Raw genomic sequence first — 17,819 nt, forward strand, 5'->3', positions numbered from 1 at the left:
GGGGGGGGGGGGGGGGGGGGGGGGGGGGGGGGGGGGGGGGGGGGGGGGGGGGGGGGGGGGGGGGGGGGGGGGGGGGGGGGGGGGGGGGGGGGGGGGGGGGGGGGGGGGGGGGGGGGGGGGGAGGGAGGGGGGGGGGGGGGGGGGGGGGGGGGGAAGGGTGCTAGTAGGTTTTCTTGCTGGGAATTTGGAAACATACTCAAGTCAAGATGAATGTGTTCAGTGCACCCTAACTGTGATGTTTCATTGCATATACTTCTTGGAAGTCCATTAGATGGTTCAGTGTAAGTCCAGTATGACACAGAAAAAATTTACAACAATAAATAAATAACTCAGGCATGACAATTACAATAGTAAAGATACAATAAATACCTTCTTAAAAGTTCGTGGGCGAGAAGAGCTACCGGCAACTGCACCCATTACAAGTGTGCAAACACAAATCACAAAGTTAGCTCATAGCATATGTGACAACAAGTGAATGAACTTCATTGAATTCAAATGCAACATAATCAGAGTACCAACAATTCAAATTTTTTATTTAAGGAAAATTACACCAACCTCACTTGAGGTATAAGGAAATGACGTTAACCCTCAAAGTTTTACAGATATAAAAGACTTCTCCCTTAGCTTTGTGGCAAATATAATAAATATAATTAAACTCCTATTTTGCTCTTGAGTTACCCAAGTAAGCTTTCCTAATTTTTGGGTAAATCAGGTAAATCATATAACTCAAGGGTAAAGTAAGGATTTCATCAATAAGCAAAGCACAAATTAGGAACATAATCACTTAACCAAGGGCAGCTTAGTCCACAAAAATAGGATATCATTGTATTTGTTATGCTTATCATAAACATCAAGGAACAGACTGTCATTTCAGCAAACTTTGGGGCTTACTATGGTTTCCTTCTACCTAAAGGCAGGTTGTAATTTCCCATTTGTTAATTTTTTTTATGAATAACTTCTGAAAATTTGTTGAAATGAATATTCTTCAGTTGAAGATAGATCAATCAACATCAAATGCAAAAATCGAACAATTCGTTTGGTTAAACAGCACACACTATTATAGCATATCTCTTATAAAATTGTAATTAACATCCACACATTCTCCACAATTGTTCTTGGCGCGGCCATTTCTGAACACTGTCGTCCACTACAATTTTTTATTCCTAACCCATAATTTGTTTTCAGTATTTTTAACACAGTCCGCATATTGTAAATCGAATTTCAGGCTCAGGGTTTGAACTGTGAATAGAAATTTCAATGATTCGACTCAACTTGCACCAATTACTTGAATAAATCTTTATCAAAACCAATGAGCTTCCAAATTGCACACCTAAAAATCACAAATCTGTATCCGAAATTTAATTTCACTGTTATTTTCGCAAATTTAATTATTAAAAAAAAAAAAAAAAAAAACAAAACAAAACATCAACAATAACAGTTCCATTTTCAGACATAGTACGCAAAGAAAATTGGGAATAGTTACGTCAAATTCGTTAGTTTAAAAAAATTTAAGTTATACTAGGTGTAACTTAAATACAACCTTATATATATATATATATATATATAATTTTAGGTAATTTAGAGCATTTGTAATAGTTTGTACAAAAATTCTCATATATTTTAGCATAAGAACTTACTTTTTCTATTTTACATAATTACTTCTCAAAAACACTCATATCAAATTATCTATATTACATTTTATTTAATTTAAATAATCATTTTTCTCACTTTTTATTATTATTTTACAACCTACCCTTGACTACACACACACACACACACACACTCTCTCTCTCTCTCTCTCTCTCTCTCTCTCTCATGGATGAGCTCTCTCCTTCACTATTGCTCATCACCATCGTTCATCGTCGCTTTCTCTCTCTAACCTCTCAAACCCACTTTAAATCTTTCTTGCTTGATTGCACCCTTGACCTAAACATGGGTTTTCTAGTTTGAGGTGAAATGGGTTAAAAATGAAGTTGGTTCTAAGTGAATGGGTTGAGATGGCTGATTTAGCTCGAGGTGGGTTGATTTTGTGGGCTTTTTTGTTGATTTTGGGTGTTGACAAAGAAGTGTTTTAATGGATTATGATGGTGTTGTTGAGTTCGTGTTGGGTTGTGGTGGAGGTCAGACTATGGTTAATGGTTTGAGATGGCTAATTTAGCTCAAAGTGTGGTCAATTTTGTGGGTTTTCCATTGATTTTGGGCACTGGCTAAAATGTGTTGTAATAGGTTGTGGTGGTGTTGGTGGGTGGTGCTAGGTTGCTGTGGTAATTGGACAATGGGGGTTGGAAGGTTGATCGACTCTCTCTTGTTTAGAGAGAGAGAGAGAGAGAGAGAGAGAGAGAATAAAATAAAATATTGAAATACAATGTGAATACTGCTTGTGTGCGCGCGTGTGTGTGTGTATATCCATGGTTATAGTAGCAACCATATAGTTTTACACAACTTTGCATGGTCTAAAATGGGTGAATCTTGGACTTGGTAAAAATGTGGTCCTTATTCTATTATACAAATACTAATGCAAATGCTCTAAGTATTAGCATTTGGAGTTCTAAAAAAATACTTATTTTACACTCAAATAAGCTACTTTATATATTTTAACACAATTTTACAACTCACCCTTTATCTCATTTCTTATTTATCACATTTATTCATTTATTTATTAATTTCACACACACACACACACACACACTCTCTCTCTCTCTCTCTCAAAGCTCACCACCGCTGAAGGAAAAAAAAAGCAACCACCACCACCACAATCAACCACTACAACCCACCAGCCACCACCACAACTCCTACTTTATATATATATATATATATAACAAATCCTATAAAAAAAAATCACCACATCAAAAACCATCATCCCCACAATCCATCACTACCTCAAACCCATAAGCTGCCTCCACCAAAATCCAACACCAAGGACACAAATTCAATATCTACAACTAGAAAAACCCATGATCCATAACAACCCATCCCACAACCGAAACAAAAACCACCACTACGTTGTTGATCTCCACCATGACCATGCCACCATCGCACACTGATCTCAACAGAATCAACACCACGACCCACATTGATCTCCATGCTAAAAGTCCTATGGCCCACTTTGATGGCAAGGTCTAAGAGAGAGAAGTGAGAGGGATACTGAAAGTCAGAGAGAAAGAGAGAGGAGAGAGAATATAAACCCAAGTTGAGAGAGAGAGAGAGAGAGAGAGGGAATCTATATATATACATATAGCCAAAACTAAGAGAAAATCTAATTAGATTTCAAATTGGAATTCAAATGAAATCTAATTTTGCGTCATGTGTTTCATCTAATTTAAGTTTTTAAAATTCTGAGCCAAATGAATTAATTTTGTGTAAAAATTAATTTTGCACCACGTGTTCCATCTAATTTAATTTTTAAAAAATTTTGTACTAAGTAAGTTAATTTAGTGTAGAAAAGAAGGAGTCCAATATAATTAAACCTAGGTAATATATATATATATATATATTTAAAACCAAAGCTGATAGAAAATTTGATTAAAATTAAAATTAGATTTTTCTTTTGTTAGCTTTTCATACAAATTAAATTGTTTAGACTTTTGCTGTTATTTATTTATTTATTTTTTTGAACTAATGAATATATATTTTTTATACTGTTTCTAATTAGATTTTTGTATGTGGAGATTTTAAACGTAGCCAACTATAATTGAGCTAAACGATCTCATGCATATATCCCCATTTAATTTAGGAGATACTATTGAACCAATTTATTCTTTTATTTTGTATTGTATTTAGTAGAATTTTACAAACAGTGATAGTGAATTGATATTGTATATGTAGTGTCCACTAGTGATTTTCAAAATTATATACATAACAACAGTGTAATGAGAAATTTGGCGTAACCAATATCATTAAAATTGCAAGGAAAAATCATTCTAGACTTGGCGTAACCAAATGTCCTAGTCGAATTAATGTCTTATATATTTAATAATCCAAACTGACATCAATAACACCATTATAATTCATCATTCTTGTGCGTAAGCATGAGTTACATACTAATTAATTTTAAAAGAATAGAATTTGATAATGTAAGTTCTATTTGTATAACTTTTCTGTAGAAAGTATGTAAAATTTTTAACAAATAAACACTTGGACTTGGTTTTTGTGATTTGAAGTTTTAAAATAGCCTTTTTTGGAGTTTTACCACTGCTAATACACTAAAAAGTTAAAACACAACTTGTTTTCTAGTTATGATAATCAACCACAATACTCGCTTGCTTCCAATTTACCATGCATCAAAGGAAATCTCATCATATGCATTTGGAAGATTAAAAAAAAAAAAAAAAAGCCCTCTATTTTTCCTCAAATATAAGTTGGACTAATTGACCTTCAAGCCATTTTATTTACCCTTAAATCTCAGTTGAACCAACTGAAATTCAAGGCTATTCCCCCACCCGTCCCCCAAGTATGTGATCTCATTATTACTCATCCTCCATTTAAATTTATAAAATACTTAAATATGATAATTTCTTCTTCTTTGTTAGGAATATCTTTTGCAATCGTACGGCTTTTTTATTTATAGACAAATTGTACTAATTGGACTATTGAGAGATTCTATTAATTGGAATGAGGAATACAAAATATTCCCACTTGCTTAGATGATTGCCCTTTTTTGGTCTGAATTATTGGTCACTCGATTGGTATGAACCTAGAGAATCCATTTTCGGTCCCCCAATCCACGAAAAATTCCCCAGTGCATGGAGACCAAAGATGCTCTCAACATGTCAATAAAGTAAAAATCTTATCTTCAACTTGCTAAATCTTATTCCAAGTTTGCAAGTGAGGTTATTTGGATTTCAGTCAATCAATTTCTTTCTAGTGGCGGGAAAAGTTTGTCCACACTTTTTTTTAATTGCAATAACTCTCCAATCACAACTTCACAAATGTTTTTCATCATTATTTATCTTGTTATGTAAAATTTGTAATATCATGAAAATTAACTTCGCTGTCAAGAATAATATAAAGAGTAAGAAAAATGTCGAATCTTGCTTCTTCTTTTGTTTTTTTGTTAATAATAAAGTGTGAATTTTTCGGTCATTGTGATGGAATATGAAAGTGATACTTGGTTCGTTTTGAACTTGTATAGTGTTCGAGCTGCGTTTGATGCACTTGAGCACAACAGTAGCAAACCGCCAAATCCAATAATAGAATAGAGGATCGTAAAGTTTTCCTCATCCATTTAAAAGTACGTAGCTTTTTTAAGGCAGTACCTATTTTTTGCAATAGGGAAAAAATTGACATTTTTTTTGGTTTGATTAACTTAAAAAAAAATATATATATATATATATATATATATTTGTTAATTGCAAGTAGAATATCAGTACAATGCATGAATTAATTAAAAAAGTAATACGATGAATATCCACTAATATTATTGAAGTTCAATAATAAAATAAATATTAAAAAAATACCTTAACTGATATGGTGGATAACGGATATAGTGAAATTGGAGTTTTTGTATTAAAACAAAAATGTAAATATTTAAAATCTTTTTAATTTCTTAAATCTTTTGGTACCAGAATTTCCATTAGAGTTATATTATAAATAATTGATTTTAATAATTTTAGTGTTGTATGCACAATAAATAATTATAATGCCAACAAAGATATCAAAGTTTAGTCAAATTGAAAGTATTGGTACGAGGGAAATATGTAATATTTTATATTTTTAATTAAAGAAACGTTCTTTTTTAGATTTATTTATTTATTTTTATTTTTTTTGAGAAAGAGTTCATTTTTAGATTTGTTTGTACGATAAACGGCTTTTTTTTTTTTTTCCTTCACACATCAATACATATAACATATCATAATAGGTTTATTTCATTATTTCCTAACTATAATCTAACTACTAAAAGAAAAATAAATAAACAAAATTAAAACCAGATGCGTTGGTATAAAAATAATTTATATTTCTAGAAGTAGAATCCACTTTCATTTCCATTCACGAATTTGCTACTTATTTGAGAAAGAAACCAGCAAATATCAGAAATTTATTATTCAACAAACTGAGTAAATTGATATTTTAGTTATTTTTTGGCCCTCAGTTGCTGCCAACTAAAATAAAAACTTCACCTCTAGGGTCAGGATAGCTTTTGTTTTAGTTACTTTTTAATGTAATGGGGTCGTAATTTTGCATAGACAGTCCTCCACCCAATAAGTAGAAAAACTGACGCCATTTCTTGTTTTCTACCTCTAAATTAAAAAATTAAACCCAAAAAACAAAAAATAAAAATAAAATGAGGGAGGAAGTATAAAGCTCAAACATATGCGTACATAGAGAGATAGAGAGATCAGTTATTTGTCCAAATCTTTGTGCAGATGAAGTTAAGAGTTCGATCATAAGGTGCTTAATGAAATATGATAACCAACAAATGATTCATGAGACATGTCTATAAAAACTTTGAATTTACCTATTACAATTTACAAGCAAAAGATCACTTGTGTTCCCAAATCCCCAATAGCTCGCCATCCAAGGAATGTCTCAGCACAAAATCAGAAAAACAACACAGCAAGTCCTATTGACCAAAGGGAGTCTCAAACAATCAAAACAAAAGAATAATAGTCATTCTAATGCTATTCCAAGCCTGCACATCCTTCAAGACTTAATCAATAATAATACTTTCTCTTTAATACGATCCATGCTTGTCATATTTCAACAATGTAAGCACTATGCATCCTAGTTAATCTGGAACCTGAAGGATATAGACCCAGACTATCAAGAATTTTAAAATTTTCACCTCGAAAATGACAGAGGTTTAACCAAAATATGGCGACAAAATTGTCAAAATACAGCCTAAGACTTCTGAAACTAAGTCGACCTTCTAAATCTTTTTCTATTCTCTGAAGTGGAAAAAGCTAAATGAGAAAGTAATTCAACCCCGAACATACGTTATTTTTGTGACAATATCAAACCTAGGTCCTAAACCTTAAGTTTCATGATTGACTGCACAGTGCTCGTTCTTTTGATCCTGCTGCCAGATAAACAATCCAAACTTTTAAACCTGCTGCTGCATAAAAATTTCCCAAATCATACATCAAGCAATGCCAATAAATATGATGTAAAAAGTAGCAAACAGTATGAGGACCTCAGGTTCCCCCTTACAGGCATCTGTCATTTCTTTAATTTTCTCTCAGATCAGTCTACAGCAAGAATAGGACACTTTGGTTCAAAAGAGCAAAATTAGTACAATGAATATAATCTTCAAAGAATACCATCACCACTAGAACCATGTAAGTCTCAAAATCACCAATTCCTATGACATTTAAAATCATCTTTGATGAAATTCCCAATCCCCTCACCCTAAAATCATAGGTATTCATAATTTCTGATGGTCAAGTCTTTCAATTCTTTTAATGGACATTGGATTTTTTTTCTATTAAAAAGTTACACACCAAGTTCGTATTGAACTTCTGACCATACCCCTCCTCCCCCCCCNTTACATCATATTTATTGGCATTGCTTGATGTATGATTTGGGAAATTTTTATGCAGCAGCAGGTTTAAAAGTTTGGATTGTTTATCTGGCAGCAGGATCAAAAGAACGAGCACTGTGCAGTCAATCATGAAACTTAAGGTTTAGGACCTAGGTTTGATATTGTCACAAAAATAACGTATGTTCGGGGTTGAATTACTTTCTCATTTAGCTTTTTCCACTTCAGAGAATAGAAAAAGATTTAGAAGGTCGACTTAGTTTCAGAAGTCTTAGGCTGTATTTTGACAATTTTGTCGCCATATTTTGGTTAAACCTCTGTCATTTTCGAGGTGAAAATTTTAAAATTCTTGATAGTCTGGGTCTATATCCTTCAGGTTCCAGATTAACTAGGATGCATAGTGCTTACATTGTTGAAATATGACAAGCATGGATCGTATTAAAGAGAAAGTATTATTATTGATTAAGTCTTGAAGGATGTGCAGGCTTGGAATAGCATTAGAATGACTATTATTCTTTTGTTTTGATTGTTTGAGACTCCCTTTGGTCAATAGGACTTGCTGTGTTGTTTTTCTGATTTTGTGCTGAGACATTCCTTGGATGGCGAGCTATTGGGGATTTGGGAACACAAGTGATCTTTTGCTTGTAAATTGTAATAGGTAAATTCAAAGTTTTTATAGACATGTCTCATGAATCATTTGTTGGTTATCATATTTCATTAAGCACCTTATGATCGAACTCTTAACTTCATCTGCACAAAGATTTGGACAAATAACTGATCTCTCTATCTCTCTATGTACGCATATGTTTGAGCTTTATACTTCCTCCCTCATTTTATTTTTATTTTTTGTTTTTTGGGTTTAATTTTTTAATTTAGAGGTAGAAAACAAGAAATGGCGTCAGTTTTTCTACTTATTGGGTGGAGGACTGTCTATGCAAAATTACGACCCCATTACATTAAAAAGTAACTAAAACAAAAGCTATCCTGACCCTAGAGGTGAAGTTTTTATTTTAGTTGGCAGCAACTGAGGGCCAAAAAATAACTAAAATATCAATTTACTCAGTTTGTTGAATAATAAATTTCTGATATTTGCTGGTTTCTTTCTCAAATAAGTAGCAAATTCGTGAATGGAAATGAAAGTGGATTCTACTTCTAGAAATATAAATTATTTTTATACCAACGCATCTGGTTTTAATTTTGTTTATTTATTTTTCTTTTAGTAGTTAGATTATAGTTAGGAAATAATGAAATAAACCTATTATGATATGTTATATGTATTGATGTGTGAAGGAAAAAAAAAAAAAAGCCGTTTATCGTACAAACAAATCTAAAAATGAACTCTTTCTCAAAAAAAATAAAAATAAATAAATAAATCTAAAAAAGAACGTTTCTTTAATTAAAAATATAAAATATTACATATTTCCCTCGTACCAATACTTTCAATTTGACTAAACTTTGATATCTTTGTTGGCATTATAATTATTTATTGTGCATACAACACTAAAATTATTAAAATCAATTATTTATAATATAACTCTAATGGAAATTCTGGTACCAAAAGATTTAAGAAATTAAAAAATTTTTAAATATTTACATTTTTGTTTTAATACAAAAACTCCAATTTCACTATATCCGTTATCCACCATATCAGTTAAGGTATTTTTTAATATTTATTTATTATTGAACTTCAATAATATTAGTGGATTATTATATATCGTATTACTTTTTTAATTAATTCATGCATTGTACTGATATTCTACTTGCAATTAACAAATATATATATATATATATATTTTTTTTTTTTTTTTTTTTTTTTTTTTTTTTTTTTTTTTTTTTTTTTTTTTTCACTGCTGGTGTGTCCACCGTGTCAGAGAAGCGGAAAAAAAAAAAAAGACACTGCTCAGACACTAGAGTAGGCGAGTCGTGCCGGTATCCGTGTTCGACACGTGTCGGACACCGATACGTCGCCAAAAATGGCATGTCGATGCAACCTAAGTTGCACGCATCTAGTGCTCGCATTATGTCAAACTCTGAACTTCAATCCACTTTCGAGCCTAGGTCCTTCTTAGAGCAAACCATAGACGACCTAGCAAAAAATGTCCATGCTTTATTGGATAGGGTAAAGCGAATTAAAGCATCTCAAAGAGAGACCATTAACCATGAAGGAGATAACATGCTTAGGCAAAAGAACCACGGTTACTTTTATAGGACTCCAAACTTTGAACATGATCACTATATTCACAATGGCCCTAGGGATTATGATGATAGGATGTCTAAGGAAAAGATAGAAGCACCCACCTTTGATGGCTACCTCGACCCATGAGTTTTCACTGATTGGTTGCGTCAAATGGAGAAATTCTTTGACTATTACCATTAGGCTAAGAATAAGAAAGTGAGGTATGCCAGGATGAAGTTAATTGGAATAGCTGACCTTTTTTGGGAGGACCTTGAGGAAACCCTTAGGCAACGACATGAGCCCCCCATTACTAATTGGCTTGAGATGAAGGATGCATTCTCGAGGAATTATCTTCCTCCAACTTCTAGGAGCTCTCTCCTTAAGGAATGGGACCGCCTAAAGTAAGGCACTGCTCCTATGGCTGAATATATAGAGAAATTCAAGGAATTCAAGAGGCAAATTCGAATAGTTGAGAAAGAAGTTGTCACACTCAATAGGTTCAAGAAAGGTTTAAATGCTAACTTACTAGGCAAGATTATCACCCAAGGAGTCACTACCTTAGTAGAAGCATATGACCTTGCTAGGAATTGTGAGTTAGCATCCAAATCTATCTTTTGGCGATGTTTTGAGCTCCGGAGTGTTCCTACCACCCCTCAACCTTTTGGTGGCAAATCTAGACTTGCCTTACCCCCTAAGGTCAACCCCAATAGCATCCCAATAGAAAAAGAGGACAAGGAAAAATGTTTGATCAATGAGCCTTCAAGATTAGGCTCTCGCCTCCAATGCTTCAAATGCAATGGGGTTTGACATATCGCAACTAGATGTCCCTCTAGGACTCTTGTCATTCAAGAGGATGATGAAAAGGTTGAAGATGTTGAGGAGCTGGTGTATGATCCTAATGTTGAAGAAACCCAAGATGTCGAGGTAGAATGGGAAGATGATCCTAGCTACCTCACATGCATTAGAGCCATCTCTCCCTAGGTTGATGACTTCAAGGACTTTGGTATCCCTAGAGTGAATGTGGTAAGGTGTGCTTTGGCAGAGCAGAGAGACACTGATGATTGGTGAAAGAGTATCATTTTCCAAACTTACACTAAGTGTAGGGACAAAACTTGTAAGGTTATTATAGATAGTGAGAGTTGCTTTAATGCGGTGTCCTCTAATGTTGTTTCCCGCCTAGGCTTGAAATTGACCCCACAGCCTAACCCATATAAAATTTCTTGGGTGAATATTTCCTAGCCATAAAAGAAAAATGTGTTGTCCCACTTCAATTCCTCACCTACAAGACTGAAATATGGTGTGACATAATTCCCATGAATGTAGGGCATATTATCTTAAGTAGACCTTGGTTTTATGATTTAGATGTCACCCTTCATGGGCGATCCAATTTTTGCTCATTTATGTTTGAAGGTAAGAAGATTGTGCTCAATTCTTTGAAACCCAAGCCAATCGACATAAGCAAGAAGAAAGAAGCACCAAAGGCGAAAGGCTTGAACATCATAAGCCCAAAGGCATTTGAAAGGACAACAGTTCAACAATCCATTGTGTTTGTCTTAGTTGCCAGGGAGCTTCATAGAGAGACCTGTGAGGAGCAACCTGAAGAAGTGAAGTCAGCGCTCCAGGAATTTAAGGATGTTTTCCCTGAGGAACTCTCCGATCATTTACCGCCTATGCGTGATATACAACACACCATAGATTTTGTGCCCAGAGCGACCCTACCTAACTTGCCTCACTATAAGATGAGTCCTGCAGAGCATGCCAAGTTGCAAAGGCAAGTAGAAGAACTACTTAGGAAGGGTTTTGTTCATGAAAGCATGAGTCCTTGTGTAGTCCCTGCACTCTTAACTCCAAAAGAAAGATGGAACTTGGAGGATGTGTGTTGATAGTCGTGCTATCAATAAGATCATTGTGAAATATCGTTTTCCTATCCCTTGGTTGAATGACATGTTGGATATGATGGTTGGAGCAACAATCTTCTCCAAGGTAGACTTGAAAAGTGACTATCATCAAATTAGGGTTCGTTCCTATGTTGCATGGACACGGACATAGACATAGGGATACGGCAATTTTTGAAAAATAAGGACACGACACGGTGGTTAAATAATTAATTAAATTTTATATTTAGGCATATTTTTTAATATTTTTAGACGTAAAATACATTTATGTCTAGAATTTAAATTATGTAAGAACTACAAATAAGTAAACTAACACCCAAAGTAGTACAATAATACACATAAAACTATAGCAAGACACACAAAAACAAAAACCACTAAATTCATAATAAACATTATAATTTATAAAGCAAAACAAAAGGGTGAGTAAAGAAACACAATAACAGTGAGACTGTGAGAGTGGGATTAAAAAAAAAAAAAACCAAACAAACGCGTTATAAATAAGTGAGTAACAATTATGACCCATTCCCACGTTTCATAAACAAACAAACGTGTTATGACCCATACACCAAAATTAATATCTAAAAAAAAGAAAAAAAGAAGAAGGAGGTTGGACCTGTTGTCAATGCCGAGAGAGAGAGATCGCCGAAAGAGACAGGGCACTTGGGCACGGTGTCGACGTCTATGGAGCTCACCGATCGGCCTGATCTAGCTCCGGCGAGGGACAAAGGGCAGCGGCAGTGGGCAGAGGTCAGAGGGAGGGTGGGTTGAGACCTTGAGATGTGGGTTTCTCAAAATGACTTCTTAGACTCTAAATTGCTTCTTTGTTCTAAGGTATATCACAAAATCAATGGTATTGGTAAGTTCACTGTCAAAATCTATGATTTTCTTTTCTTTTTTTTTTTCATTGCTGGCGTGTCGGACGTGTTAGAGAAGCGAGAAAAAAGAAAAAAGAAAAAAGAGGACACTCGCCGGACACCGGAATCCAGCGAGTCGTACCCGTTTTGGTGTCCGACACCAACACGACGCCAAAATGGTGTGTCTGTGCAACCTAGGTTTGTTCTAGTGATGAGTGGAAAACTGCCTTCAAGACGAAGAATGGTTTATATAAGTGGATGGTCATGCCTTTTGGATTGTCCAACGCTCCCAGTACCTTTATGAGAGTAATGACTCAAGTGCTCAAGCCTTTTATGTGAAAGTTCTTGGTTGTGTACTTTGATGACATCCTCATCTATAGTAAGTCTAGGGAGCAACACTTAGACCACCTAACTCAAGTTTGTACTACCCTTAGGAAGGAGAGTTTACATGGCAACCTCAAGAAGTACTCTTTTTTCACCAATAAAGTCGTCTTCCTAGATTTCATAGTATCCTCCGAGGGAGTTTCTGCCGACCCCCAAAAGGTTTAAGCGATTGTGGATTGGCCCAAGCCCAAAAATATCCATGAAATTTGAAGCTTTCATGGGCTTGCTTCCTTTTATCGCCGATTCATCAAGGGATTTAGTACCATTATGTCTCCCATCACTAACTGCATGAAACAAAGGGAATTTTTTTCAAAACAAGGGGTTTAGTAACATCAGTTTTTTCAAAGAGCTTTGAATAACAAGGGGAGTTTTTTTTTTTTAATAACTGATTTTTTTTTTTTTTTTTTTGCATCAGTAGTAGCTTTAGTCCAAACAAAATAATTGTAACGTCAATTCTGTTTCTAGACAAACTTCTTTTTAAAAGAATGGCAAGATTCAACCTAGAACAACTTCCAATTAGTTCTGAAAACCAAAGAAGGCCTTTTGTATTTATTTCCTATCCCAAAACTACACCTGCAAGAGATGCATATTAATCATAACCATTGTGCATTTATTGTGACCATTTCCACATCCAAATATTTTCTTAAAACTTAGATTCACTCATCCCAATTTAATAAAATTTATCATATATAACAAACTAGGAGAATTTATGAAAATAGCTTGAGGGTTGCTTAGTAGTAAAAGAAAGTTAAAAAAGCATGCTCAGCTATTAAGCCTGGAAAGATCTGAACTCTAATCCTCTGAAATGAACTAAGCCAATTATAAGAAGTAGAACAACTCTGATCTCGGCATTCGCTCAGTACTAGATAGGACTCAGATAGTTTGCAAATCTTCCTGTCATCAAGATGGAGAAGAAAAAAGATGTAATAAATTTACTTCTTGCAGTAACAATCAGCAACATTTTAACAAACCAAAAATACTAATATTTTAACAGGTAAAGCAACTTCAATACTACATATCTTTTTTTCCATTTAAAATAAGAAAAAGACGGGGGCAGGGAGAAATGAAACCTTAAATTTTTGCCTTTAAGCTTTTACCCTATGAAACTCCTAGTTCCCACCCCTTATATCATTGTGTTTTTTTTTTTTTTTTTGGGGAGAAGGGGGGGGGGGGGGGTAATAAATCACCCTTTTCATCTTTGCTCTCGTTCAAACAATGTTAAACAGTAAGAATTTGAGCAGCATTTTATGCCCCCTTAAATAAGGACATTCAAAGTTGCTTTTCTTTCTTTCTTTTTTCTTTTTTCATTTTTCTTTTTTTGAGCCAAAAGACATCTCCATTATGTAACAACTGACAAACTATTTGTTCCAAGGGTGATGTTCCTTTATCATAGATTGTTCTGAAGTTCATTCATACAGTAGGGCCTGTTTCATTCACTTTTGTGCTATTTGATTATCAATGTTTTTATTGATAATTTTTCTTACTTCACCATGGTTTCCAAAACCTGATGGCTGTTTGGCTCTTGTAGTGAACAAGGAGAAGAGAAAAATAAAATTGTAATGGAATCCTTCTTAAGATCTCATTTAACCTTATTAGGAATAATTTTTTTCCTTCATACCAATTGATGATGCCGAAAAAACCACCAGTGAGCCACACGATCCTCGCACACTCGAAACAGCACCTGCACAACACAAAAGCTGAAGGCCTTAAGAGGAGTACCGGTATGGTACCGGCCAAATACCCTCCGAAGGTCAAGTTAGAACTTCTCACAACTCTAAAGCGCTAGAGCGAGGTCAATTATGCGTACCTTGGCTTGTGAGGGTATTGGGGTTTTTATAATAGTAGAGGGTGGACCTCTCTTCCTTGGAGTAGAAGTCTTTTCCTTATAAGAATCCTTATGAGCGTAGATTACGGAATCCTTTCCTTATAGGACTCTAATATTGAACGTGGAAAGCAAGTCATCTTTTTATCATTCATGCGTGGTGATCAAGTCAAGAATACATTGGAGCCGTCAGCTTTAGAGCCGTCAGCTTTGCCTACTCCCTCATTAGGGTCATCAGCTTCGCCTACTGCCTCGTCAGGGTCGTCAGCTTTGCCTACGACCTCGTTAAGGTCGTCAGCTTTAGAGTCGTCAGCTTTGCCTACGACCTCGTTAGGGTCGTCAGCTTTAAGGTCGTCAGCTTTGCCTATGACCTCGTTAGAGTCGTCAGCTTTAAGGTCGTCAGCTTTGCCTACGACCTCGTTAGGGTCGTCAGCTTTAGGGTCGTCAGCTTTGCCTACGACCTCGTTAGGGTCGTCAGCTTTATTATCTTCAGCTTACTGCCTTCAGCTTGCCCTTCAGCTTACTACCTTCAACCCTTCAGCTTACTACCTTCAGCTTACTACCTTCAGCTTACTATCTTCAGCTTACTACCTTCAACCCTTCAGCTTACTACCTTCAGCTTACTACCTTCAGCTTACTATCTTCAGCTTACTACCTTCAGCTTACCCTTCAGCTTACTACCTTCAGCTTACTATCTTCAGCTTGCATAATAGAGCTGACGGGTCTTTGGAGATCAACTTTTATTTTTTTCAATTAAAAATTCCCCTTATCACCAATCAAGGACCAAAGGTTGACAAAAGAAACCAAATACTATGTATCTAACATTGTTAACACTGTCGGGACCAGGACAATAATAAACTTCCACTCAACTAAGACACATACAATAATTCAGCTTACTTATGCATAACTTTTAATTTCTCAAATAGAGAACAAAATTACATATTAAAAGAAGAAGATATGTTTTATTTTTCCTTCTCCACAGCATTCAAAGCAACCTTAAAAATGGTTTGCAAATAACTATCTGAGAAAATCCCCTAACCTTCATTTCATATATTTTTAGGGAGTAAAATTAAATGCCATATGGTCTCACCAACCATTACGTTATTCCTAAGTGAGGCACCTTAGATTTACATAATATCATATCGGCTACAAGCTAGAGATTACTGTGGTCTCTGATGTATTTGCATTCCATCTCAGTATGCATCTTCCTAATCCCTACAGTATTAGTTAGGCCAAAACGAATATGTTGCTTTTGGTTAACCTTCAACCTCTTTACCAGAAACTACTTACAAATTGCCACTCATACAAAAGTATTATGTGTAAAGTTCATCAATGTTAGTTAGAATTCCGTTCCAGGAAACCTATCTGTCCAACTCCTCATCTCAGAGCTTGGCTGCATAAGAGTTCCCACTCCCACAATTTTTATTTTTTGATAAGTAATAGTCCCTAATCCCACAATAAAAAAATTCAAAGCTCTTCTCAAACATCAGTTATTATTAATACCAGCCTGTTGTTACAATTAACAGCAGCATACACAAAATAAACACTGTTGTTCCATCAAGGATGCCTTACAATTCAAACAAAATATTCATAACAAGGCCCACTCAAGGACAAAAAAACTGTTCATCAGTGACCTTGACATTGAGACATTCTGTGCTCTTGATGCCGCGTTATGTTGGACCCTTCCCATCATGATACTTCTCCGCATATATGCCATACCTTTGTGGAGCTGACTACAGCTGATTGCATTTTTTTTTTTTTTTTTTTTTTTTCATCACTATTCTCATCCTTGTGAGCCTCTACCCTATAGCAGAACCTTTGCAATGTCAAATTCCTAAATAAGTTTTCAAGCTCCCCTTTGGATCAATGAATGAATTGTAGCAACAATAAAGCGCTAACTTGCCTACAGCTGAAATTGAGAGAATATTTAGCCATGACCGCCAACATATAAATTCAAAAAAGTAGAGCTTCTTCAAAAGTTAGGTGCTTTTCGCAACTAATTGTATTACATTATCATTAAGTACTGTTAATACTTGAAAGATAAATGTTATTCATTAATTTATATTTCTTATATAACGCTGCCTGTGTGCCTATTGTCATATATTCTATTCACAGCCAGACCCAAGCCCAAAAAAATGAGGGTTGCGGTAGTTTGATAACCAATGTAAAATTTGGTCACTCTATCATGAATGGATTCATTACATACACACGTTGGGGCATCCCCCAGAATACACGTTGGGACTAAAAATAGGTTGTTTTTGTATTGCATTATCTTAAGTATTAATAATCATTATTGTAATAAAGCCACTACTCATAGTGCACAATTCTAGACAATTATACAACACCCACCACCAAAATTTGCACAGTTCACTAGTACACTACAGTCTATAAGTTACAATGAAACAAGCTCTTCCAGAGAACTTACCTTGGGAGGAAGTGGTGGCTTCGGTAGGGAGCTTGGAGACAATGGAAGCGGAAGCGATTGCAGAGTGGACGGGTTGAAGGGGACTCACTTCTCTTCGGACCAACCTTAACCTTTACAAACCAATCATAATTCAAATCACAGAGATGGAGATAGAGAGAAAGAGAAGAAGGAAGAAAGAGTTGGTACCTTAGGGGAGGAGGATGGGAAGTTGGAGACAGACGAGGCACGAAATTGGAAGAACGCGGTGGCAGTGGCAGTGGCAGTGGCAATGAGAATCTCCTTGTTGCCGAAGAAGGAGAAGTGTTCGTTGATGCTCTGCACATTGCACGCAATACTGTGGATCTTCCAGCCACTGAAGTTGCCATTTTGATTTTCTCTCTTTTCCCCTCCCTCTCAGCTCTCACACCCTTTGCTTCTTGCTTGTTAAAACGGGTGAAAGTGGAGAGAAATGATTAGGCATATATTTGGTACACTGAAGGTGAATTATGACAGGAATTAGAATATTTATTATTAGTAATAAGGGATAATTACAATTTATCTATCTGTGGTTTGACCCGATTTCTATGTGCTTACTCGTGGTTTTAATTTTGACACTTTACCCACTTGTGATTCTCACCGTTATTATACCGTAACCCACCTCTCCACTTCCGTTACTCTAACACAGAAAATGTAAAAAATAAAACCTCAAACGGATCAAAACACTCCTCACATGAAGAACATATATAAACATGAAGAACCTATATCTAGAAAATTAATACAAATCAAATCAAGCAATATAAACCACAAATC

At 35.2% G+C, this 17,819-nt stretch overlaps 1 protein-coding gene and 1 long non-coding RNA gene across 2 annotated transcripts in view; both read right to left on the reverse strand.

The window, feature by feature from the left end:
* Nucleotides 1–483, reverse strand: part of LOC112039446 (uncharacterized) — a 9,015-nt gene extending 8,532 nt beyond the window's left edge. The window contains exon 1 of the mRNA XM_065764157.1: nucleotides 370–483. Coding sequence (XP_065620229.1) covers nucleotides 370–417 — 48 coding nt within the window. The 5' untranslated portion in view covers nucleotides 418–483. The remainder of the gene's footprint in view (nucleotides 1–369) is intronic.
* A 15,562-nt stretch (nucleotides 484–16,045) lies between these two features.
* On the reverse strand, nucleotides 16,046–17,480 carry LOC112039429 (uncharacterized). The gene is made up of 3 exons (XR_010625196.1): nucleotides 17,217–17,480; nucleotides 17,031–17,140; nucleotides 16,046–16,514 (listed from the first exon to the last, which is right to left on the reverse strand). It is a non-coding gene; the product is annotated as an uncharacterized LOC112039429 (long non-coding RNA).
* Nucleotides 17,481–17,819: the final 339 nt, after the last annotated feature.

The sequence above is a fragment of the Quercus suber genome, unplaced genomic scaffold (assembly GCF_002906115.3).
Source record: "Quercus suber isolate HL8 unplaced genomic scaffold, Cork oak 2.0 scaffold_542, whole genome shotgun sequence".
NCBI lineage: Eukaryota > Viridiplantae > Streptophyta > Magnoliopsida > Fagales > Fagaceae > Quercus > Quercus suber.